The sequence below is a fragment of the Trachypithecus francoisi genome, unplaced genomic scaffold, assembly GCF_009764315.1.
Source record: "Trachypithecus francoisi isolate TF-2019V2 unplaced genomic scaffold, Tfra_2.0 Lachesis_group3, whole genome shotgun sequence".
Classification (NCBI taxonomy): domain Eukaryota; kingdom Metazoa; phylum Chordata; class Mammalia; order Primates; family Cercopithecidae; genus Trachypithecus; species Trachypithecus francoisi.
Window position 1 is genome coordinate 6,385,153 of NW_022681468.1, and position 25,379 is coordinate 6,410,531.

The 25,379-nt window shown below is 44.7% G+C and overlaps 1 protein-coding gene across 5 annotated transcripts in view; it reads left to right on the forward strand.

Annotated features, from left to right (window-relative positions):
- WARS1 (tryptophanyl-tRNA synthetase 1) overlaps positions 1 to 25,379 on the forward strand; it is a 44,573-nt gene that overhangs the window by 3,852 nt on the left and 15,342 nt on the right. For 4 of the 5 annotated variants that reach the window (XM_033191327.1, XM_033191325.1, XM_033191322.1 and 1 more), the window contains 5 exons: positions 4,258 to 4,431; positions 11,642 to 11,855; positions 12,904 to 13,012; positions 20,471 to 20,590; positions 21,167 to 21,349. In XM_033191327.1, coding sequence (XP_033047218.1) covers positions 4,321 to 4,431; positions 11,642 to 11,855; positions 12,904 to 13,012; positions 20,471 to 20,590; positions 21,167 to 21,349 — 737 coding nt within the window. In that variant the 5' untranslated portion in view covers positions 4,258 to 4,320. Of the gene's footprint in view, positions 1 to 2,450; positions 2,472 to 4,257; positions 4,432 to 11,641; positions 11,856 to 12,903; positions 13,013 to 20,470; positions 20,591 to 21,166; positions 21,350 to 25,379 lie in introns of those variants that run through there. The other variant, XM_033191324.1, reaches the window with a different exon arrangement.

The following is a 25,379-nucleotide window of genomic DNA, read 5'->3' on the forward strand; positions in this document are numbered from 1 at the left end:
CAAGTAAAGACATTCTACAGATAAACCTTAGAGGAAAAAGTTGAACTAGATGACTAAGGAGATTCATTCACTAGGTAAATATTTTTTGATAAGCTGTGTGCCAGGTACTAGAATTACACGGAAGAATAAACCCAGTGCTTACCTTTTCTGTCTGCTGGGGAAGACATGAATAACTAAACTGCAGTGTAAGTGCTTTCATAAAGTTACTAAAAGAGTGTTTGGGGATCACAGAGGATGGAGCAACCAACTTGGTCCCAGAAGCACAGGTGTCAGGAGAGGCTGCGAAGAGCTGAGTTCCAATTGGAAAGAATCAGCAGAGTTCAGGCAGAGAAGGGTGTGAGACATTTCAGGCAGGCAGGCAGCAGGGAGCCGCAGGGATTCTGAGAAAGCACATGAGCAAGGGGGCTTGGCAATCAGATTCTGCTTAGCTACTCCCTAGCAATGGAGCCGTCAGCCTCTTGTCTGCTATTGCAGGGTGTATAGAGTAACACCCAACTTTGAGAGTTGGGAGAATTCAGGATAAGTATCTGGACATGATATTTGATGATTTGTGGCTAGAAGTAATTTTCATGAGTTTGATTGTTATTTCATACGGGCAAAGACCTTAGAGAGAAATGGATGACGACTGATTTGCTCAGCTTGTTGCTGGGGAGGGAACAGGAGAGTCTGGGAGTTCTCCTGTCTAGCCCTAGGCAGAGGGTACTTCTGCATTCCTCCCTAAACTGGATGCTTTCTTGTCTGAGCCAGTTATCTCACCAAACCTCCCCTTCTGGGAATTGAGGTGGTTCTCATCAAGGAAGAGAAGGAAACTGGCTGCTGTCCTATCCTGGTGTTCAGTGTTATACTTTCATTGACTTAAATAAATTTTGATTTACATACTTTTTTTTCAATTTTTTTTTTTTATAACAAATTTTTGGAGAGACAAGGTCTCACTATCCATGTTACCTTTCACTCGTGTCACTCGTGTCCGTGTGAAAAGACCACCAAACAGGCTGTGTAAGCAACAAGGCTGTTTATTTCACCTGGATGCAGGCGGGCTGAGTCCGAAAAAAGAGTTAGCGAAGGGAGGTGGGGTGGCGCCGTTTTATAGGATTTGGGTGGGTAAAGGAAAATTACAGTCGAAGTGGGTAATTCTCTGGCGGGAAGGGGCGGGGGTCACAACATGCTCAGCCAGGGAGCTTTTGGGCCAAGATGAGCAAGGAAAAGGAATTTCACTAGGTAATGTCATCAGTTAAGGCAGGAACAGGCCATTTTCACTTCTTTTGTGGTACAGTGTCATCGGTTAAGGCAGGAACTAGCCATCTGGATGTGTACGTGCAGGTCACAGGGGATATAATGGCTTAGCTTGGACTCAGAGGCCTAACATTACCCAAGCTACTGTTGAACTCCTGAGCTCAAGCAATCGCCTCGGCCTCCCAAAGCACTTGGATCGCAGGTGTGAGCCACCTCTCAGGGCACCCATGATTTAAATACTTTTTGGGATTTTTTTGGTTTTGAGACAGAGTCTCTCTCTCTCTCTGTTGCCCAGGTTGGAGTGCAGTGGCCTGGTCTCGGCTCACTGCAACCTCTGCCTCCCAGGTTCAAGTGATTCTCATACCTCAGCCCCCCAAGTAGCTGGTACATGCCACCATGCCCAGCTAATTTTTGTATTTTTAGTAAAGACAGGGTTTTACCATGTTGGCCAGGCTGGTCTCGAACTCCTGACCTCAAGTGATCCACCCTCCTTGGCCTCCCAAAGTGCTGGGATTACAGGCATGAGCCACCACACCTGGCCAATTTACATACTTTTTTTTTTTTTATTATTGAGACAGAATCTCTCTGTCACCCAGGCTGGAGTGCAGTGGCATGATCTCAGCTCACTGAAACCTCCACTTAACTACAGGTGTGTGCCACCATGCCCAGCTAATTTTTTTGTATTTTTATTGGAGATGGGGTTTCACCATGTTGGCCAGGCTGGTCTCAAACTCCTGACCTCAGGTGATCCACCCTCGACCTCCCAAAGTGCTGGGATTATAGGCGTGAGCCACCACGCCCGGCCAATTTACATACTTTTACAGCAAATATTTAACAAATGGATAGGATAGAGTAAAATAAATGACACCACAATGTATATGTTTGATTCATAGAGATAAGTCATTTGTAGGATAATGGTTGAAAGTGTAGGCTCTAGAGTCAAACTACTAGAGTTTATAGCACACCTCTGCCATTTCCTTGTGATGTTAACGTGGGCAAGCTTTTATTTTATTTTATTTTTATTTTTTAGAGACAGGGTCTTACTCTGTCACCCAGGCTGGAGTAAAGTGGCACAAACATAGCTCACTGGAGGCTCAAACTCCCGGGCTCAAATGATCCTCCCAGTACAGCCTCCCAAGTAGCTGGGATTACAGGCCCACCACCATGCCCAGCTAATATTTTTTTTTCTCATTTTTTTGTAGAGTCTCACTATATTGCCCAAAGTGCCAGGATTGCAGGTATGAGCCACCATGCCCAGCCGTGGACAAGTTTTTTTTTAACCCCTCTGTGCCTCATCTTTAAAATGGAGATAAGAAATCGATTTCACAGGACTGCCGCAAGGCTGAAGTGAGTTGATGCATACATATAAGGTGCTTAGAACAATAACAGGTACAGAGGCGTTCAAAGTTAGCAGCTCAGGCACTAGCCTTGTCATTTTCCTTCTCCTGCAAGGTTTTACAGCGAGCTAAAATGAAGCTGGAGTTCAGCCAGTCTTTGAAACCCCAAGAAACACAAGAAATGTAATAACAGTACTCGTAACGTAGTTACATCTTGCTTTACAGTTTACAAAGTGCTACCGTGCCTTTTTTCCTCATTTTGTTCTCATAAGAGCCTGGGGTAGAGGAAGAAGTTCCTGGCGGTGCCATTTTATAGGTGAGAAAACTTGACACTTAGAGGAAATGATTGAGCCAAGAAGGGTTTGATGGCAGCACAGTCTCTGTCTGCCCTGTCCTCACCTTCTGCAAGGGTAATAGTGAATCATAACTAATAGGAGGTACAGACACGCCTTCTCCAAAGGTTTATAGTTAAATAAGGCAGCATGTGGAGACTGGAGACAGTCCTTACCCCATGTGGAACCTAGGACAGGTAAGGCCCTGTCCTCCACCCCAGAGCTCACTTTGAGAGCAGCTGGCCAGCAGTGGAAGATATTTGCTCAGCGATATATTAGTTATGGGTCCAAAAGCCCGAGAATTCATTCCCAAGGTAATTAAGATAAACAGCAAATAGAGGATAGGTGCCTTGGCTCACATCTGTAATCCCAACATTTCCGGAGGCTGAAGCGGGAGGATCACCTGAGGTCAGGAGTTCAAGACCAGCCTGGCCAACATGGTGAAACCCTCCCTCTACTAAAAATACAAAAATTCGCTGGGCATGGTGACAGGCAGCCTTGGGAGGCTGAGGCAGAAGAATCGCTTGAACCCCAGAGGTAGAGGTTGCCATGAGCCGAGATCGCGCCACTGTGCTCTAGCCTAGGTGGCAGAGCGAGACTACATCTCAAAAAAAAAAAAAAAAAAACATAAAATAGTAATTTGCCAGAAGTTTTTGGCACTAGTGAACTTAGGTTTATTAAAACACATTGGTATTGGCCGGGCGTGGTGGCTCACGCCTGTAATCCCAGCGCTTTGGGAGGCCGAGACAGGTGGATCATGAGGTCAGGAGATCGAGACCATCCTGGCTAACACGGTGAAACCCCGTCTCTACTAAAAATACAAAAAATTTGCCAGGCGTGGTGGCGGGCGCCAGTAGTCCCAGCTACTTGGGAGGCTGAGGCAGGAGAATGGCATGAACCCAGGAGGCAGAGCTTGCAGTGAGCCGAGTTGCCCACTCCAGCCTGGGCAACAGAGCAAGACTCCATCTCAAAAAAAAAAAACACATATTGGTATTTAGACCCTGAGCAAACAAGAGTCCTCCAGTGCTCTGGGCACTGGTTGGGGCACAGGGGGCATCACCAGGTGCAAACTTGATCTTGACTAGGAGGCCCCTCTTTTGCAGACCTTAAGTCAGTAAATCCTAGCCACTCCTTTAGTCTTCAGCATTGGCATTTGATGGTTTTCCTCTTCTTCATGGCCCCAGATTTCTGCTTCTCTTTTTATTATATTATCCATGTCCTTTATTGTAACTCACCTCACAACCTTTTTGGAAAAAAGGACTCTACGGGAAAGGAAAAACAACTGCGATGTTTTGTTATTCTCTCATTTTTCTTCTCTCTCCTTCCCCGTGCCCCCCGCCCCGCCCCGCCACCAGTCTTGACTGTCTGCTGAGCGAAGCCTCTGACCTCAGGCCAGCCGTGAACGTAATTCCTGAGAGATGGCAAACATGCCCAACAGCGAGCCCTGTGCTTCTCCACTGGAGCTGTTCAACAGCATCGCCACACAAGGGGAGCTCGTGAGGTCCCTCAAAGCGGGAAATGCATCAAAGGTACATGATTTTGCTGGATTCTCCACGAAGGCAGCTGAGCTTCCCAAGTCTGTAGGATTGTGTTTACTCTAGAATAGGTGGTTTCCTCAATGACTGAGGTGTTTTGGTTATAATTTTTTTTTTTTTTTTGAGAAGGAGTTTCACTCTTGTTTCCCAGGCTGGAGTGCAATGGCGCAATCTAAGCTTACTGCAACCTCTGTCTCCCGGGTTAAAGCGATTCTTCTGCCTCAGCCTCCCAAGTAGCTGGAATTACAGGCATGTGCCACCACAACCAGCTAATTTTGTATTTTTAGTAGAGATGGGGTTTCATCATGTTGGTCAGGCTGGTCTCAAACTCCTGACCTCAGGTGATCTGTCCACCTTGGCCTCCCAAAGTGCTGGGATTACGAGCATGAGCCACCACGCCAGCCTTGGTTATCGTTTTAAATGTATTTTTCTCTTTATCAACCTTGGGATGCCTGTGGTCTAAAGACTCAGGGGTTCTCAAAGCCTTTGTGAAGTACAGTGGCCCTCCAACCCACCTCTCCCTATTTCCTGCTCAATTCTTTTAGCCGATCTTTTGGTTATGTACGCCCCATATCTGTAAATATTCTGCTTATTGTATTGTTCCTTGTTGATTTTCAAGTTGGGAACTTTCAGGTAGAAATGAAGAATTCGTACTTCCACAAGCACTTGCCATCCAGGCAGTCTCCCCGTCTGTATTGCAGTTGTAGTTAGGTCAGTATCTGTACACTGACATTATTATGGCCATGGAAATAGACGTGGACAGCTGAACCATCAAGGATAGAATGAGTACTCTAACTTTCTCGCCCAGCTTTTGTTTTCTCTGGAGTTCATATTTGTCTTAATATCTGTTTGCTTGACTTTTATGTCAGTGATACTAATGATAATGTATCTCCAAGCCCTTTCCCTGTCCAGTGAATCTCCTTTCAACACACATCAGCTAGTCTATCAGGTTCATCTTTTGGAGGAGATCGCTCCCAAAACCTTCTGCCTGCTTCCGTGTGGACTGGTGACTCTTGCGTCCTACACTGCCCATCTTGGCGTCTTTCTTCACTGCCGACCCAGGGGTGTCTTTCACCCCCGTCGATCGGGTGCTCCGTTTCCTGCTCCTGCGTCTTATTCCTCTTTGCTTCACTCTTCGGGCAGAGCACATCTTCCAATTGCTTCTGAAAAAATACTGCAAAGGAAATATTTCTAGGGGGATCTTGCCCATCTGAAAGTGTATGTATTTTACCTAAAATGTGATGGATAGCCAGGCTGGGTGTAGGGTTCTAGCATGGAAGTGATTTCCCCTGGAAATGCTGAAGCCACTGCTCTACTGGCACCTGCTTCTGGGCTTGCTGCAGAGAAGTCAGCTGCCATTCCTTTGTTTTTTCTTTTTGGAAGTTGGCAGGATCTTCTTTGTTCCAGTGTTCTGGAATTTCATGGCATGTGGGCTCAGTATGCCTTTCTTCCCCGCCCCGCCCCGCGAGATGGACTCTCGCTCTGTCACCCAGGCTGGAGTGTGGTGGCACAGTCTCGGCTCACTGTGACCTCTGCCTCCTGGGTTCAAGCAGTTCTCCTGCCTCAGCCTCCCAAGTAGCTTGGATTACAGTTGTGTGCCACCAGGCCCGGCTAATTTTTGTGTTTTACTAAAGACGGGGTTTCGCAATGTTGGCCAGGCTGGTCTCAAACTCCTGACCTCGTGATCTGCCTGCCTCAGTCTCCCAAAGTGCTAGGATTACAGGCATGAACCACCACACTCAGCCTGCCTTTTAGACTAGAAACTCATGACCGTTAATTCTCAGAAATCATGATTTCTTTGATCTCTTCTGTTTTTTCTCTTCACAGACTTTTTTTTTTTTAATTCAGAGACTGTTTCTCTGATTTTCTAACCCTCCTATTTTCCATTTCTGCTGTCATTTTTAACCTCCAGGAGCATGTGTGCTCCCTGAAGTTTCCTCACAGCACTCTGCCCTGACTTACAGTACAGTGCCACCCTTTTCTCTCTGAGATCTTAATGGTACTTTCCCATAAGTCCTCTACATCCTTTATAATCTCACTTTCTTCCATCTTAATTTGTTTCCTACCTGCTTTTCATATTAGAGGTAATTCTCAAATGTTTGCTGTTTCTTGGCCGTTTGCTTGTGTTTTGGGGGGTGCACTAAAAACTGCTGGATGTACTTTTCATTGGGGAGGAGCTTATCAACATGGGTTCCACTTCCTGGAGAGTGATCAGGCTGCTCCCCTTTTATTGGGGAATCTTTCGTGTCAAGGTCTTTAGATGATCTTTTTTTTTTTTTTTTTTTTGAGACGGAGTCTCGATCTGTCGCCCACAGGCTGGAGTGCAGTGGTGCCATCTCAGCTCACTGCAAGCTCCGCCTCCCAGGTTCACGCCATTCTCCTGCCTCAGCCTCCCGAGTAGCTGGGACTACAGGCGCCCGCCACCTCGCCCAGCTAATTTTTTTGTATTTTTAGTAGAGACGGGGTTTCACCATGTTAGCCAGGATGGTCTCGATCTCCTGACCTCGTGATCCGCCCATCTCGGCCTCCCAAAGTGCTGGGATTACAGGCGTGAGCCACTGCACCCGGCCTAGATCTTTTCTTTAGTTAAGTGAGATTCCCTAGAGAAAGCTCCCCCAGTCCACTGTTCAGAGGGGGTGAGTCAGCATTCTACAGCTGAGTGGGAGAGAAGGGCTGGGCTGTGGGATCCTTCCCTGAAGCTCCCTATTCTCTGTGTGCTGCCGGTGCCCCACCTATGCAGATTGTCCCCAGTCTAGGGACCTGTAACTCTGTCCTCTCTCGACATGAAACCTTGGAATGGAGGAGGAACTATGACACTCCCGAGGGGGTCTCAGTAACTGCTTCTTGAAGAGACTTCAACCAGCACTCCTGTTCTCAGAACCCGCTTTCCCCCAACTCCTGTAAGCGCCCAAGGTCACTAAGGTCTGAACCTTTGGGCGATTCCATAGCAGTGTACACTCGATCTCGTTCTGGTATTTCCACGGTGTCTTAGCATTGGTTTTTCTCTCATGCTGTTAGGCACTGGCCATTCATCAGCTCTTCAGCTTCTGAAACCTTGTTGCTGTCGTCCTCTTCTTGTCTCCTTTGTCCTTGTGGGATTATGCTTTTAAAAAAAAAAGGCCGGGCGCGGGGGCTCAAGCCTGTCATCCCAGCACTTTGGGAGGCCGAGACGGGCGGATCACGAGGTCAGGAGATCGAGACCATCCTGGCTAACCCCGTGAAACCCCATCTCTACTAAAAATACAAAAAACTAGCCGGGCGAGGTGGCAGGCGCCTGTAGTCCCAGCTACTCGGGAGGCTGAGGCAGGAGAATGGCGTAAACCCGGGAGGCGGAGCTTGCAGTGAGCTGAGATCCGGCCCCTGCACTCCAGCCCGGGTGACAGAGCGAGACTCCGTCTCAAAAAAAAAAAAAAAAAGTCTCTGCTTTTGTTGTAGTAGATTTCAGAAGTATCATCATCAATATGCATCTTTAACTAGAACATAAGCATTTCATTTCCTTCCGAGGTGACTCCACTCCTAGGTCCCCCAGCTTCTCCATGACTTCCATCACTTCCCTTTTTTTTTTTGAAGCAGAGTCTCACTCTGTCGCGCAGGCTGTGCACTGGCACAGTCTCAGCTCACTGCAACCTCCGCCTCTTGAGTTCAAGCGATTCTCCTGCCCCAGCCTTCTAAGTAGCTGGGACTACAGGCACCCGCCACCACACCCGGCTAAATTTTGTATTTTTAGTAGAGACGGGGTCTTGCCATGTTGGCCAGGCTAATCTTGAACTCCTGACCTCAGGTGATCCGCCCGCCTCAGCCTCCCAAAGTACTGGGATGACAGGTGTGAGCCACCACGCCCAGCCCAGCTTCTATCACTTTCAACTCCTGTTACCTGTTATCTTTTCAGACACCTTGCTTGTCACCAGATGGTGTCAACCATCTCACAGTCCCCAATAGTTTACTTTGACTATTTGGGACCCTGATTTAAACCATTATTTGTGTGTGTGTGTGTGTATTTTTTGAGACAAGGTCTTGCTCTTTCCATGTTGAAGTGCAGTGGTGCAATCCTAGCTCAGTGCACCCTCGAACCCCTGGGCTCCCACCTTAGCCTACCAAGTTGCTGGGATTATGGATGTAAGCCACTGCACCCAGCTCATATTTTAAAGGAAATAAACAGTACTGACAGAAAGTAATGTCAAAAAAAAAAAAGAAGTTACTTTTTCACAGAAACAGATTTACTCACCAGGTAGGGCTCAAAAGATTAAACCAAGTTGTTTTAAAACAAAAGTATAAAATAAATAAAAGACCCAGTGGGGTTATGTAAGCCCATCATTTTGGGAAGTTGACAGTGATATTTTTGTCCATTAATATCAAATTTGAATAACACTTAGTAAATGTTTTTGGTTTGTAATTCTTAGTGACTGCAGTTATGTTCATTATTTTAGTCAACTTAATACATTTTATAATAACTCTTCCAAGTGTATCATTTGACTAGTGCAGTTAGCTGGCACACATTAAAGACATCAGAGGTTACACAATGACACCAGAGTTAAGTGATGAAAAATTCAGAAGTACATTTGTATCTGACCCTGAAATGTCTTGGTAGTAGAAGCACTTGATGTTTTGGAAATTTTAAAAATTAACTTTTAGCAAAATAGTTTGAACCACACTGGGAGTGCCAGTTCCCTGAGAGGGCACCACCAGCTCTTCCTTGGCCTGCCGTTTATCTAGGCCATGGACCTCGACGGTCTTTTCTGCTCCCGTGTGTCTAAAGAATAAGATCCACGTCCTTCAGTAGCAGCAGCTCATTAAAGCGGTGAGTATCCTAGGGAGGAATAAGTCAGAATCTGAGGGCTGTGAGGGGAAGTAGTTTGAACAGGACTGAAGAAACAATGCTAGGTCTTAGGTATTAAGAAAGAAAGCAGAGCCTTTTTCTTCTCCTTTTTGTTAGTAACTTCTAAAATCCAACTATACCATTCATACAGAAAAATATGCTAATCATAAGCAGGCACCTCACTGAATTTTCACAAAATGACCACACCTGTGTAATCATCACCCAAATCAAGAGCAAGCATAGAGCACCTAGAAGCCACCCTCACGCCCCTTAGCCTCTGCCATGACTCCTCCCACCAGGAGTAGCTCTACCTGTGTTTGAACTGTATGTAATCAGGTAGTATATAGTTTTGTGTCTGGCTTTTTTTTTTTTTTCTGAACATCAGCTTTTGGCCAGGCTCTGTGGCTCATGCCTATAATCCCAGCACTTAGGAGACCAAGGCAGGAGGATCGCTTGAGGCCAAGAGTTTGGGACCAGCCTAGACAACATAGTGAGACCCTGTCTCTACAAAAAATTTAAAAATTAGCCAGACATGGTGGCATGGTGGTACATGCCTGTAGTTCCAGCTAATCAGGAGACTGAAGTGAGACCCTGTCTTTAAAAAAAAAAAAAAAAAAAAAAACTGATGTTCTGGGGTTTTTTGCGGGTAGGAGTCTCACTTCATCACCCAGGTTGGAGTGTAGTGGCACAGTCTCTGCTCACTGCAACTTGAGCCTCCCAATTAGCTAGGAACACAGGTGTGTGCCACCATACCTGGCTAATTTTTTCCATTTTTGGTAGAGACAGGGTTTTGCTATGTTGCCCAGGCTGGTCTCAAACTTACGAGCTCAGACGATCCGCCCGCCTTGGCCTCCCAAAGTGCTGGGATTACAGGCATGAGCCACTGCACCCAGCTAACATCAGCTTTTGAATCCTGTTTCAGTGTCCTGGTTCAGACACTGATTAAGACTGATTATAAGAAAATAGACAAGGTGAGCCTGCTTGTCTTATTTCAGTGCTATTCCAAAATGCAGATGGTTCTTGAGCAGGGACATTGGTTAAATGTTTGACTTTCGCACAGCCTCCTAGTTACAAGCAGAATTAGACCAGATAGACTATGAAATGTCAACAAAGCTAGTTATTAAGGGATTCTGACCGCAGTGTACTTCAAACCAAGGTGAGCCTTCCCATAGATAATTGGATAGATTATAGGTACTAAACTTACTTTTTGCAAGTACTGAGCCTAGGTGCTACAGAAATGAGAAGGGTGGAATATACTTACCTGTCTAACCTGGGCAAACATCTCATCTATGAATTGTATCCATTGAGTTACTGATTCCACAAATCTGGCTCATTTTAATGATGAGTCTCAGATAATTTTGTAGTTTGAAACACACATCACTCCAGAATCGCAATCCTATATGGCCCAGGTGCTGTATCTGATGGAACTGTTATCTCTGAATGGAGGTTAATGTTTATAGAACATTCTGTATATGGTAAAAGGAATTTAAGGAGATTTAAAAGAAAGAATGTTCTGTATAAACTATAAGTGGAAATGTTTGTATTTCCCTTGGTAAGCAAATTGGACTGTGTATATTCTTTGTGATCTAATCCAGCAAGGCCAATTACCAGAATAGAGCTTTAGGGCATAGCATGACTAATGGGCTTAATTAGGCCTGCTTTTCTAAACTCCAGGCTTCCAGGGGTGGCCACTATGGACTCCTGCAAAAGAGTCTTTAATAGACTTCCAGACTACCCAAGGGTACATTTTACCTTTGGTTTTTTGTTTTTTTTTTTCAAGATAGTTTGGTAAGACTCTAAAATGTGGTGATATAACTATTTCCCAATGAATCCCTCCTTAATTTATAACCTGACAGCCTACATTTTTTGTCCTTGCTTCTATCTGTTTTAGTGGCTCTTACTGTCCTTAGTGTCATCATTGGCTAAGTTTCCATAAATATTCATCTCAACCTGTGTGGAATGTAAAAACTAGTTCCAACGCAGAACTCCAGGATACTCAGTTAAAGGAGCTTGTCACACACATTCTCTGGCATCAGTGGTGTTTGAGAAATCTCTAGTATATGAACTTTGTCATAAATGACAGTGTATGTTGTGTCACTGCTACTGTCCCAAAGTGTTCGTGGTAGCACTAGAATAACAGATGAAAATGACGTGTTTTTGAGCCGATGACTTGCTGTGATTCTATGGGTAAGCTCCTTTACCTCTCTGAGTCTCAGATTCTTGAGCTGGAAAAGGACGGTGACAATGGCACCTGCCTTGTAGGGTTGTGACACTAACTAATATAACGTGTGTGAAAGCATTTAACATAGTGCCTGCCATAGAATAGGCATTCAGCAAATATCAGCGATTAGTAATGTTTTTAGCCATCACTTTTGTTTCCTTTCTCAGGATGAAATTGATTCTGCAGTAAAGATGTTGCTGTCGTTAAAAATGAGCTACAAAGCTGCCATAGGGGAGGATTACAAGGCTGACTGTCCTCCAGGGAACCCAGCACCTACCAGTAATCATGGCCCAGATGCCACAGAAGCTGAAGAGGATTTTGTGGACCCATGGACAGTACAGACGAGCAGTGCAAAAGGCATAGACTATGATAAGCTCATTGGTACGTCCTCTGCTTTCTTCCCAGAAAAAGTTTCAACTTTTAGAAGTGGTCCCATTGAGTTGATTCCGTTGATGTTTTTAAATTTTGAAGTAATCATAAATTCAGTGAAGCTTCAATGCCAAGTAAAAATGGATCCTAAAACCTTTTGATTGTGCATTATATTCCCAAAGGATTATTTTAAAATAAAATAACAAAATGTATTTCAAAATAATGATCTATAGTAGACAGCTTAGTAGAGGCTTTTCCCCTTTTTTGAGCACTTCAGAACTTGGGAAAGGTCTGTTGAAGTGGCCGTTTATAACATTTAGTAGCTACAAGTCAATCATAGATTACTTAGGTTTTACCTCCAGTGATACTGACTATGGACCTAGAAGGCTGGAAGTCAGTTTAAGAGCGGTGACTTCTCACAGCAGACCAGTTCTCAACATCAGGCCCTTCCTTGAGGGCCTTCCTGCTCAGGAAAGACTGTTGCCATTCCATTGAAGTCTTTTCTCTGAGATCATTACTAATTGTCAGAGAAGAAACAGAACTAAAATGTTTTCATCTAAGTCAAAGCCATTTTCCATGATTTGAGTATAGACTATCAATCTATCAATGAGGGAAAATTCACTTAAAGACAGACATTAATTCAGTTCAACAAATAAAGAGTGTGAGCAATCATGGTTGCCAATGAATATAACTTTTACCTTAATAAATAAATATATATACATATATATATACATATTTATATATGTTTATATTTTATTCAAAAGTTGCTAGCTGGACTGCATTGTGGGTATGTTTCCCATCAGAATCCAGTCTCAGGCAAAACAGCATTTTGTGTTGTAATTTATTTCCTGTTTTGTTGGTTGTGTTGATCTCAGCTGTTGTTTTAATACAAAGACCTTTTACTTTATGTTGGGGGTAAGGACCTTTAGCAGAAGGCCTAAACAGGTTTTGTGTTCATTAAGATTGTGCATGGATCACTCACTTTTCACCTTCATTTCAGTAATAATCTAATCACCAAACCTCCTGCCACCTAAGAAAGTCATCTCTTCCTTTTTTCCAGTTCGGTTTGGAAGCAGTAAAATTGACAAAGAGCTAATAAACCGAATAGAGAGAGCCACCGGCCAAAGACCACACCGCTTCCTGCGCAGAGGCATCTTCTTCTCACACAGGTCAGGGGCTCTTCACCACAGGCCTTCTCACCTGTCCTCTTCTTTTAGTTCAAAAAGTCACAAGACACTCCCTTCATAAGCCACCTGGTACTGTGGGAAAGTGATGGCCAGCTGTCGGAAGACTGACACCCATTTTCTGTCCTGCCAGTAACCCACTGTGGGATCATGCTTGTCCATTCACCCTCAGGCTCTTAGTTTTTTCATTTGTAGACTGCCTACCTCACAAGGTGGGAATCATATTAATAGCAGATGAAATTCTTCCCAGATTACTTGCTGTGAATAAATTATAAAATGTCATGAAAACAAAAGAGAATAATATGTCCAAGTTCAGCATTTCCCACACGACAAACAGTAGGCTTCCTAAAATTCCAAACCCTCTTCCTCCTATTGTATCAACTTGCTCATAAATAATACCAAAAGACGAACCAACAGAGAATGCATGGAACAGATTATCTGTACCTTAGGCCGTAAATTCCATGCAGATAACATCAAGATATGGGCAGGTTCCAAAAGAGTTTGTGCCTCTCCCAACCTACAGTTAATCTGGGTTGAGGCAGCCCCATTTTTGAAGCTGTGTCCATGGAATTTATGATCTGAGGTAGGATTGTTCTGTTCTACTGGCGCGTCACAGTTACAGGAGAACACCCCCAGGACAGAGCCCAGCAGTCTGCCCAAACACTTCAAATTCTACCTGCAAAGAGCTCCAGGCCTTGCTCAACCCACTTTCTGGGCAGATTATAATCAAAAAGTTTTCCTTAATTCACATACTATAAAACTCACTTTTTTTAAAGTATACAACTAAGTGGGTTTTAGTATATTCACAAGGTTGTGAGACCATCATGGCCATCTAATTCCAAAATATTTCATCACCCCAAAAGGAAACTTCTACCCATTAACCCCTTTATGCCAGAAGTTGCAAAAATTTTTTGTGAAAAATCAGACCTTGGCAATCACCTTGAGCAATAAGATATAAATAACTCCCACAAGTTTAGCATTCCAATTACGGAACACTAGGTGTAAATGGGTTAACAGTCATTCCCCACTTCTCCCTCCCCACTGGCAACCATTAGTCTACTTTCTCTATATCTAGATTTAGGCATTTCATATAAATGGGGTCATATAACATGTGGCCTTTTGTGTCTGGCTTCTTTTACTTGGCATAACATTTTCAAGGTTCCTCCATGTTGTAGCATGTATCCATACTGGATTCCTTTTTATTGCCAGATAATATCCCATTGAATGGATATACCTCATATTTTGTTTATTCATTCATTAGTTGATGGACATTTGAGTTATTTTCACTTTTCGGTTATAAGCAATGCTGCTCTGACCATTTGAATACAAGTTTTTGGGTGGATATATGTTTTCAATTCTCTTGGGCATATACCTCAAAATAGAATTAATGACTTATATAGTAATTCCATGTTTAACTCTTTGAGGAACTGACAGACTTTTCTACAGCAACTGTATCATTTTACTTTCCCACCAGCAACATAGGAAACTTCCCATTTTTCCACATCCTCATCCACTCTTGTTATTTTCCATGTCGTTGTGTTTTATAGCCATCCTAATGGGTGTGAAATAGTATCTCACTGTGGTTTTGGTTTGTATTTCCCTAATGACAAGGATGTTGAGAATCTTTTCATGTGCTTATTAACAATTTTTATATCTTTGGAGAAGTGTCTATTCAGATCCTTTGCCTACTTTTTAATTGTGTTTTTTTTTATTGTTAGCTATAATAGTTCTTTCTATATTCTGGATACTAGTTTCTTATTCATATATTACTTGCTCTCATTATATAGGTTGTCTCTTCACTCTACTGATAAGTCCTTTGAAGTAGAAAAGTTTTTCATTTTCATGAAGTCCAATTTATTTTATCTTTGATTGATTGTGTTTTTGGTGTCATATCTGAGAAACCACTGACCAATCGAAGGTTGTGAAGATTTATAGCTATAGTTTCTCCTCAGAATTTTGTGGTTTTAGCTCTTCCATTTCAGTTTCTGATCCTTTTTGAGTTAATTTTTGTTATTTGTGAGGTACAGCTCCAACTTCATTCTTTTGCTTGTGGGTATCCAATTGTCCCAGCACTCTTTTTTGAAAAGACTATTCTTGGCCAGGCGCAGTGGCTCATGCCTCTGATCCTAGCACGTTGGGAGGCCGAGATGGGCGGATCACGAGGTCAGGAGATCAAGACCATCCTGGCTAACACGGTGAAACCCCATCTCTACTGAAAATACAAAACATTAGCCGGGCGTGGTGGTGGGCGCCTGTAGTCCCAGCTACTCGGGAGGCTGAGGCCGGAGAATGGCATGAACCCGGGAGGCGGAGCTTGCAGTGAGCCCAGACCTCGCCACTGCACTCCAGCCTGGGCTACAGAGCAAGACTCCGTCTCAAAAAAAAGAAAGAAAGAAAAGAAAAGACTATTATTTCCTTACTGAATCTTTTGGCATTTTTGCCAAAAATCAGTTGGCCATATATTTAAGGATTTCATTCTAGACTCTCAATTCTATTCCACTGATCTACATGTCTATCCTTATGCTAGTACTACATAATCTTGATTACTGTAGCTCTGTAGTGAGTTTTGGAGTTAGAAAATGTGAGTACTCAAACATGGTTCTTTTTCAAGATTGTTTAGGTATTCTAGGCCCCTTGTATTTCCATATGAATTTCAGCTTTTCCATTTCTGCAAAAGCAGCAGCTGGGATTTTGATAGGGATTGCACTGAATCTGTAGACTCATTTGTAGAGTATTGCCATCGTAAAATATTAATTCATCTAATCCACGAACATGGGATGTCTTTTCACTTCTTTCATTTCTTTCCTTGATGTTTTATAATTTTCAGTGTATAGGTTTTGCACTTCTTTGGTTAGATTTATTCATAAGAGGCCGGGCGCGGTGGCTCAAGCCTGTAATCCCAGCACTTTGGGAGGCCGAGATGGGCGGATCACGAGGTCAGGAGATCGAGACCGTCCTGGCTAACAAGGTGAAACCTCGTCTCTACTAAAATAATCCAAAAACTAGCCGGGCGAGGTGGCGGGCGCCTGTAGTCCCAGCTAATCGGGAGGCTGAGGCGGGAGAATGGCGTAAACCCGGGAGGCGGAGCTTGCAGTGAGCCGAAATCCGGCCACTGCACTCCAGCCTGGGCGACAGAGCGAGACTCCCGTCTCAAAAAAAAAAAAAAAAAAGATTTATTCATAAGAATTTTTATCTTTTTAATGCTATTGTAAACGGCATTTTCTTAATCTCATTTTCAGATTGTTTGTTGCTACTATATAGAAATACAACTGATGGCCGGGAATGGTGGCTTACGCCTGTAATCCCAACACTTTGGGAGGCCGAGGCGGGTGGATCACTTGAGGTCAGGAGTTCGAGACCAGCCTGACCAATGGTGAAACTCCGTCTCTACTAAAAATACAAAATTAGGCAGGCTTGGTGGCAAGCGCCTGTAATCCCAGCTACTCAAGAGGCTGAGGCAGGAGAATCGCTTGAACCTGGCAGGCAGAGGCTGCAGTGACCGGGGATCGTGCCACTGCACTCCAGCCTGGGCAACAGAGCAAAACTCTGTCTCAAAAAAGAAAGAAAGAAAGAAAGAAGTACAATTGATGTTTGTGTATTAATCTTATATCCTGAAATTTTACCGAGTTTATTAGCTCTAATGCTTTTTCTCTTTTTGCTGATTCTATAGGATTTTCTACATATAGGATTGTATCTCCTATGATTAGAGACAGTTTTACTTCCTCTTTTCCAATTTGGATTTTTTTCTTTCCTAATTTCTCTGACTAGAACTTTCAGCCAACTAAGCTAACCGGCCAACAACCTAGAACTTTCAATAGGATGTTGAATAGTAGTGTAGAAAGTGAGCATCCTTGTCTTATTCCTGATCTTAGGAGAAAAGCTTTCAGTAAAGACTGAATATACACCATTTAGTATAATGTTAGCTGTGGGCTTTCTATATACTCTTCCACGTTAGTGTTTTTATTATGAAACTATGTTAGATTTTGTCAATTGCATTTTCTTTGTTTGTTGAGATGATCGTGTGGGTTTTGGCCTCTGCTCTATTAGTATGGTGTATCACATTGATAGGTTTTTGTGTGTTGAATCAACCTTGCATTCCTGGAACAAATTCCACTTAATCATGGTGTTAAAAATCAACTGATAGGCCGGGCGCGGTGGCTCAAGCCTGTCATCCCAGCATTTTGGGAGGCCGAGACGGGCGGATCACGAGTTCAGGAGATCGAGACCATCCTGGCTAACATGTTGAAACCCCGTCTCTACTAAAAAAAATACAAAAAACTAGCCGGGCGAGGTGGCGGGCGCCTGTAGTCCCAGCTACTCGGGAGGCTGAGGCAGGAGAATGGCGTAAGCCCAGGAGGCGGAGCTTGCAGTGAGCTGAGATCCGGCCACTGCACTCCAGCCCGGGCGACAGAGCCAGACTCCGTCTCAAAAAAAAAAAAAAACAATTGATTTTCAATCATGGTGTATAATCCTTTTTATATGTTGCTGGATTTGGTTTGTGAGTTGCTGAGGATTTTAACATTTGTGTTCATAAGGGATATTTGTCTATAGTTTTCTTTTAATGTATTTGGTTTGTAATCAGGATAATACTGGCCTCATAGAATGGGTTGCGAAGTATTTCTTAGTGTTTTTGGAAAAGCTTGGGAAGAATTGGTGTTAATTCTTTTTTGAACATTTGATAGAATTTACCAGTGAAAATGGGGTTTTGGGCTTTTCTTTGTAGAAATTTTTTTCATTACTAATTCAGTCTTTTTGTTTGTTCCAGATCTGTTCATATTTTCTATTTCTTCTTGGGTTCGTTTCAGTAGTTTGTTTCTAGGAATCTGTCTGTTTCATCAGGATTATCTAATATATTGGCATACAGTTATTCATAGTATTCCCTTATACAGTAATCCTTTTTATTCCTATAAGATCAGTAGTAATGCCCCTTCTTATATTCCTGATTTTGGTAATTTGAGTATTCTCTTTTATTCCACCCCCCCGACACACACACACCCAGTCACTTTGGTTCAAAGTTTACTAATTTTATTGGTTTGTAGTCAACGTTTTTTATCTTAGCATTGCATGGTTCTTCTCACTGCCTTTGTGACTTGTTTATTGACTGCAGTATAGTAATCCTGTAGCCTCTTGGCTTAGGAAAGCATAGGACCTGAGGCATTTGCCCATTCTCAGATTTCAGACTGCTCCTCTGTCTGATTTTGTCATCTGTAAAATTAGAGATTAAATGAGATCTACCATGCACAGTCAAGCTTCAAGTGGTGGGCAGGTGACTGGGTTCCCTCAGTAGCTGAATGAGCCTCTGCTGGAACCCATCCTCATAAAACAGGAGCTCAAAATTGGAGCCCAGTAAATGTCTGCACACTTGTCAGAAGCACCTCACCCCAGGACCGAGCACACAGTGAGTTCTCAGATGCTCCCAATAAACACAAAAAAAGCAGCTCGTAGGACAGCTGCATTTTTTTCTCTTCTGTAAGCCCATAAAAGTTTAATTTGGTTAGTTGTGAGAACCAAAGAAAGATTCTTTCCTTCCAAAATTATAGGTTATTTTCTTTCCTTGTTTCTTTTTTTTTTTTTTTTTTGAGACGGAGTCTTGCTCTGTCGCCCAGGCTGGAGTGCAGGGGCCAGATCTCAGCTCACTGCAAGCTCCGCCTCCCGGGTTTACGCCATTCTCCTGCCTCAGCCTCCCGAGTAGCTGGGACTACAGGCACCCGCCACCGCGCCCGGCTAGTTTTTTGTATTTTTTAGTAGAGACGGGGTTTCACCATGTTAGCCAGGATGGTCTCGATCTCCTGACCTCGTGATCCGCCCGCCTCGGCCTCCCACAGTGCTGGGATGACAGGCTTGAGCCACCACGCCCGGCCGACTTATTTCAAAAGCAGTATGTGAGTATTTCATGGGAAAAAAATGAAAACTAAACCCAAAACCAGAACACCCACAATTGTATCTGTCCAGAGATAAGCAAATGGTGACCCTTGGCTTGGGGGATATAAGGAGAAGTCACTTTCAGAATACCGTTCTCTAGATTCTCCTACCCAGACCTCTGGAAAAGGTAGTTATTCATCTTGTATCTGGGGACACTTTACCCAGAAACAAAGGACATTCATCCTGGCATGTTGGTTTCCCACCCTGCTGAACATTGGAACCCCTCATGGAGCTTTTTAAAAATACACATTCCCGGCTGCGTGCAGTGGCTCACACCTGTAATCCCAGCACTTTGGGAGGCCAAGGTGGGTGAATCACGAGGTCAGGAGTTCGAGACCAGCCTGGCCAACATGGTGAAACCCTGTCTCTACTAAAAATACAAAAAATTAGCTGGGCGTAGTGTCGGGTGCCTGTAATCCCAGCTACTCGTGAGGCTGAGGCAGGAGAATCGCTTGAACCCAGGAGGCGGAAGTTACAGTGAGTAGAGATCACGCCACTGCACTCCAGCCTGGATGACGGAGTGAGACTCTGTCTCAAAAATAAATAAATAAATAAATAAATAAACAAACAAACAAACACAGTCCCAGAGAGCGCCTCAGATCCATTGAATCAGTCTCTGGAGGTGGGGCGCAGGCAGCTGTGATTGGAAGCAGCCTGGTGGGGAGGGGGATGACTCTAGAGTGACTTGCAGATGAGGATACCTAGTCCCAAGCTGGCTGAGGGGCCCAGATAGATCTCCAACTGGGGACATGACCTTTGAACTCCCAGAGGAAAATTCTTACTTTCCCTACTAAGCCAGGACTGTCTGGTCCCATGCAGTTTGCCTGGTCTTGGTCTGAGAGTCCTCGGGGCTGGGTGATTCTGAGCGAAGATCATATGATGTTGGCCTAGTGTCCCCAGGGAAGTGTACCAAGGTCACAGTGTGTCGGCACTGATGTTTGGAGGGATTCCAAGAATCCCAGGAACTACACAGCTGGATCCATCTTTTCAACACATTATTCCAAACCTACACGTTTTTTTTTTTTTCCCAGACGGAGTCTCGCTCTGTCACCCAAGCTGAAGTGCAGTGGCGCAATCTCAGCTCACTGCAAGCTCCGCCTCCCGGGTTCACGCCATTCTCCTGCCTCAGCCTCCCAAGTAGCTGGGACTACAAGCGCCCGCCACCATGCCCGGCTAATTCTGTGTATTTATAGTAGAGACAGGGTTTCACCGTGTTAGTCAGGATGGTCTCGATCTCCTGACCTCGTGATCCACCCGCCTTGGCCTCCCAAAGTGCTGGGATTACAGGCGTGAGCCACCGCGCCTGGCTGCAAACCTATACATGTTATCTTTTAAAACACTCACAGGAGAAACTATTTCAGTAAAGTTTCCTGTCATTTTTATATCATAAGCACCAAAGGTAACAGACTGTAGTTATTCATGTTGTTTTGTCTCTGTCTATATTTTTCATTTCCAAAAGTACACTAGTGCCTTGATATTTTTCTCAGAAAATCTGTCTTCCTCTTCTCCTTTTTCCTTTAGAGACATGAATCAGGTTCTCGATGCCTATGAAAATAAGAAGCCGTTTTATCTGTACACAGGCCGGGGCCCCTCTTCTGAAGCCATGCATGTGGGTCACCTCATTCCGTTTATTTTCACAAAGTAAGTATTGGATCTTATGGCTTTTCTTACTCTCAGTGAATTGAGAATGTTGCTTATAAACCATGTTTAGAACTGACAAGATCATGCTAGTTCATTTGCTGAGCAACCAAGATACCAAGAGTTGGCACTTTTTTGGCTTCCATTCACTTTATTCCTGGGCTCACTTTAGAGGACTATGGAATGATGGGGAGAGTGAAGCTTTGGAGTCAGCCAGGCCTGCTCCTCTTCTCATCCTGCTCCCTGTCCTCATGGCCATGGGCCGGCTACTTCTCTGAGCCTAAGTTTCCACATCTGCAAGATGAGAGTGAAGATATCTACCTCATAAAACTATTGTAAGGCTTTAAAACAAAGTATGTAGAGCAGCTAACACAGAGCATACAGGGCCATCTTGGTCAATAAGTGGTAGTAGACCTTATCATTATCCATAATCAAATTCATATCATGATTCAAATTGTGATTTTGTAGGCAAGGAAGTTTTAACATACATTGTAAGTAGGAACTGTATTTTCAGATGCACGATGGCATTCCTCCACAGGGGGGATGAGACATTAGCTTTCTTCCCCTGTGTTTCTTTAGGTGGCTTCAGGATGTGTTTAACGTGCCCTTGGTCATCCAGATGACGGATGACGAGAAGTATCTGTGGAAGGACCTGACCCTGGACCAGGCCTATGGCTATGCAGTGGAGAATGCCAAGGACATCATTGCCTGTGGCTTTGACATCAACAAGACTTTCATATTCTCTGACCTGGACTACATGGGGTAAGGAGAAAACATCTGGCTGCCTTTTCAATATGTAGAGGTGGATGTCAAGTTGTCATGACCACAGCTAAATTCGAAACACCTGAAATGGTCTTAAGACCTGGTAAATGTTCTTCTTCCTTTATTAAATGCTATGAGCGGCCAGGCATGGTGGCTCATGCCTGTAATCCCAGCACTTTGGGAGGCCAAGGTGGGCGGATCACAAGGTCAGGAGTTCGAGACCAGCCTGACCAACATGGTGAAACCCCATTTCTATTAAAAATACAAAAATTGGCCGGGCGCGGTGGCTCAAGCCTGTAATCCCAGCACTTTGGGAGGCCGAGACGGGCGGATCACGAGGTCAGGAGATCGAGACCATCCTGGCTAACACGGTGAAACCCCGTCTCTACTAAAAATACAAAAAACTAGCCGGGCGAGGTGGCGGGCGCCTGTAGTCCCAGCTACTCGGGAGGCTGAGGCAGGAGAATGGCGTAAACCCGGGAGGCGGAGCTTGCAGTGAGCTGAGATCTGGCCACTGCACTCCAGTCCGGGCGACAGAGCGAGACTCCGCCTCAAAAAAAAAAAAAAAACAAAAAAAAAATTAGTCAGGTGTGGTGGCACGCACCTGTCATCCCAGCTACTCAGGAGGCTGAAGCAGGAGAATCGCTTGAACCTGGGAGGTGGAGGTTACAGTGAGCTGAGATCGCACCATTGCACTCCAGCCTGGGTGACAGAGCAAGACCCCGTCTCGAAAAGGAAAAAAAAAGGGAAAAAAAGCTATGAGCTGGTTTATTGGTTTTATTTGCCAATAATTTTGAAAGTGAAAAGCTGTGTATATAAATAGAAAGGATTAAGTGATATCAGTATCTTAAAGACTCAATTATTCTCTCCATAATTACATTTACAAAAATTTAAAATATGGGTTCAGCCACAGCATGATGGCATCTCAGATTTTCATCCTCATTTGTGCCAGGAAGTCCTGCCTTGCCATTTCTCACCAAGGATAGTCAGGCTTCCAGAATTACGTCTTCCTCCTTTTCAACGCACCTTTTCCTCACAGAGAAAGGACTCAGTGGTTACACAGTTCCCTCAGTCTATTTCTTTTAATCAACCATTTAATAAACCAAAATACTTCATTCTGAAAATCCTTCAAGTTTCATCCCAAATGAATACCAAGAAATGTGTTAGAAAGATAAGACTTTGGTCAACCATTACAAGAAGGATGCTATCTAGCTCAACAAATATTTCTTGAGCACCTAAGTTGTGGTACTCCCCTAAGGTGAGATACTCTCCTAAGTCATGGTACTCCCCTAAGGCGTGGTACTCCCCTAGGGCATGGTACTCCCCTAAGGCAAGGTACTCCACTCCCCTAAGATGTGTTACTCCTCCCCTAAGGTGATTCCCCAGGAGGAGTGTGTTCATTGCTGTGCTCCTGCAGCCCAGGTTGGGCTCTGAGCAGGCCCTCCCATGTTAGCTCACCATCAGAGAGCCGGCCGAGGCAGGATAAGAGAGATACTAGAGGGGCAGGTGAGCAGTGAGCACAGGCGGACTTGCTTAGAGCTGCATCCCCAGGACGTTCCCTTTTATAATACCTTAAAATTGAGTAGTAGCAGCCAGGCGTAGTGGCTCACACCTGTAATCCCAGCACTTTGGGAGGCTGAGGTGGGTGGATCACAAGGTCAGGAGGTCAGGAGTTCGAGACCAGCCTGGCCAATATGGTGAAACCTCGTCTCTACTAAAAATACAAAAATTAGCCAGTTGTGGTGGCGCGCTCCTGTAGTCACAGCTCCTTGGGAGGCTGAGGCAGAAGAATCACTTGAACCTGGGAGACGGAGGTTGCAGTGTGCCGAGATCATGCCACTGCATTCCAGCCTGGGCAACAGAGTGAGACTCCATCTCAAAAAAAAAAAAAAAACAAGAAAACAAAACTGGGTAGTGGTTTTATATCCATTGAGAGCAATGTATGCCCTGATAGGAAATCTTGCCCTTCTATCAGCCAGTAAAACTGTTAGCTTTCTAATTTTACCTGTTAGATTTTTTTTTTTTTTTGAGACAGAGTCTCACTCTGTCACCCATCCTGGAGTGCAGTGGCGCGATCTCAGCTCACTGCCAGCTCCGCCTCTCAGGTTCACACCACTCTCCTGCCTCAGCCTCCCAAGTAGCTGGCCACCACACCCAGCTAGTTTTTTGCATTTTTAGTAGAGACAGGGTTTCACTGTGTTAGCCAGGATGGTCTTGATCTCCTGACCTTGTGATCCGCCCACCTTGACCTCCCAAAGTGCTGGGATTTCAGGCGTGAACCACCGTGCCCGGCACCTAGTAGATCTTTTAAAATTACTTCTCTTTGTTCAACCATGTGAGCATGGAGTCCCTGTGGCATCCTTGAAGGAAGGGAAATAGAGATCCAGATCCTGGCACCTGGGTTTAGTGGCTGCGTGTCATAGCAGCCATGTCCAGGAAATGGGATCAAACAAGAACATAGATGTTGTCATTCGTATAATTTTCTTTTTTTTTTCTTTTTTTTTTTTTTTTTGAGACAGAGTCTCACTCACAGGTTTTGTCATGCTGGCCAGGCTGGTCTCGAATTCCTGACCTCAAGTGATCCCCCAGTCTCGGCCTCCCAAAGTGCTGGGATTACAGGTGTGAGCCACTGTGCCCAGCCGTATTAGTATAATTTTGATGTCACTTTATTTCCTTGTTCTCACCCCATTCCATACAATGATTCAACTGATTGAACCTCTGCAGAGACAACCGTGAGTTCTGCTCCTCCCTTTCCAATCAGGCAGTGCTGATGACATTGCCCAGTAGCTGCTATCCTCTTCCCACACCACCGCTGCCCCCACCAGCCAGTGATCTCCCGAAAACTCGGAGCTAATCTCATCTTCCACCTGCGGGTCTTTCCCAGTTCTCCTCCTTAGATGACAGTGAGAATTCTCACCTTTCGCTTAGCACATGAGCCCTTTCGTGATTGGCCCTGTGTTCCTCTCCAGCGTCACTGCTACCTCCAGCTCAGTGGAACAGCTTGCAGTTCCACATCCCTCTCCTTTGTACGTGCTCTGTGCTGCCCAGAATTCCCACCCACTCTCCTGACCCTGCCACCCCCAGCTTAGCTAATTCTTACACTTTCTCTTTTTTTTTTTTTTTTTTTTTTTGAGTTGGAGTCTCGCTCTGTCACCCAGGCTGCAGTGCAGTGGCACAATCTCGGCTCACTGCAAGCTCCGCCTCTGGGGTTCACGCCATTCTCCTGCCTCAGCCTCCCGAGTGGCTGGGACTACAGGCGCCGCCACCACACCCAGCTAATTTTTATATTTTTAGTAGAGACAGGGTTTCACTGTGTTAGCCAGGATGGTCTCGATTTCCTGACCTCGTGATCTGCCCGCCTCGGCCTCCCAAAGTGCTAGGATTACAGGCGTGAGCCACCATGTCCAGCCAATTATTAACACTTTCTTCCAAAGGCATGATCAAGCATCGCCTTTTCCTAAGAGCTTTCCCTCCCCACAGCCAAATTTAGATGCCCCTCTCTGGTCCTCCATCACGCTGGGCCTTACCTCTGCCACATCTGGTACGGCTTGGCCCTCTCCCCGCTAGCTGAGTAAGACACGCAGTTCCTGAATTGGCCATCTGTGGCCCATCCCCTACTGGGCCCCACAGACACAGCAGAAGCAAAGCTGAGCCCCTTCCTCAGTGGATATAAATGCTGGTGGCAAGACAGGAGCAATTGCCCGTAATAGTCCATGAAGCTGATTTAGCCAGTAGATGCGTGATGGGGTAGATGAACTTTGAAACAGTCCACGTGAAAAGACCACCACCTGAGCAACCCCAGTGTCAGCGCTCTCTCAATGTGGAGTGAGGCCGCTGTTCCCCGTGCTGTCTCTTTGGCAACTGCGGTTGCAGCTCCTGATTAGCCTCCACCTTCACTAAGTAAGAACTTCCTTTTTGTTTGTTTGGTTTTGTGTGTGTGTGTGTTTTGTTTTTTGTTTTTTTTTTTTTCCTTTTTTGAGATGGAGTCTTGCTCTGTCGCCCAAACTGGAGTGCAATGACGCGATCTCAG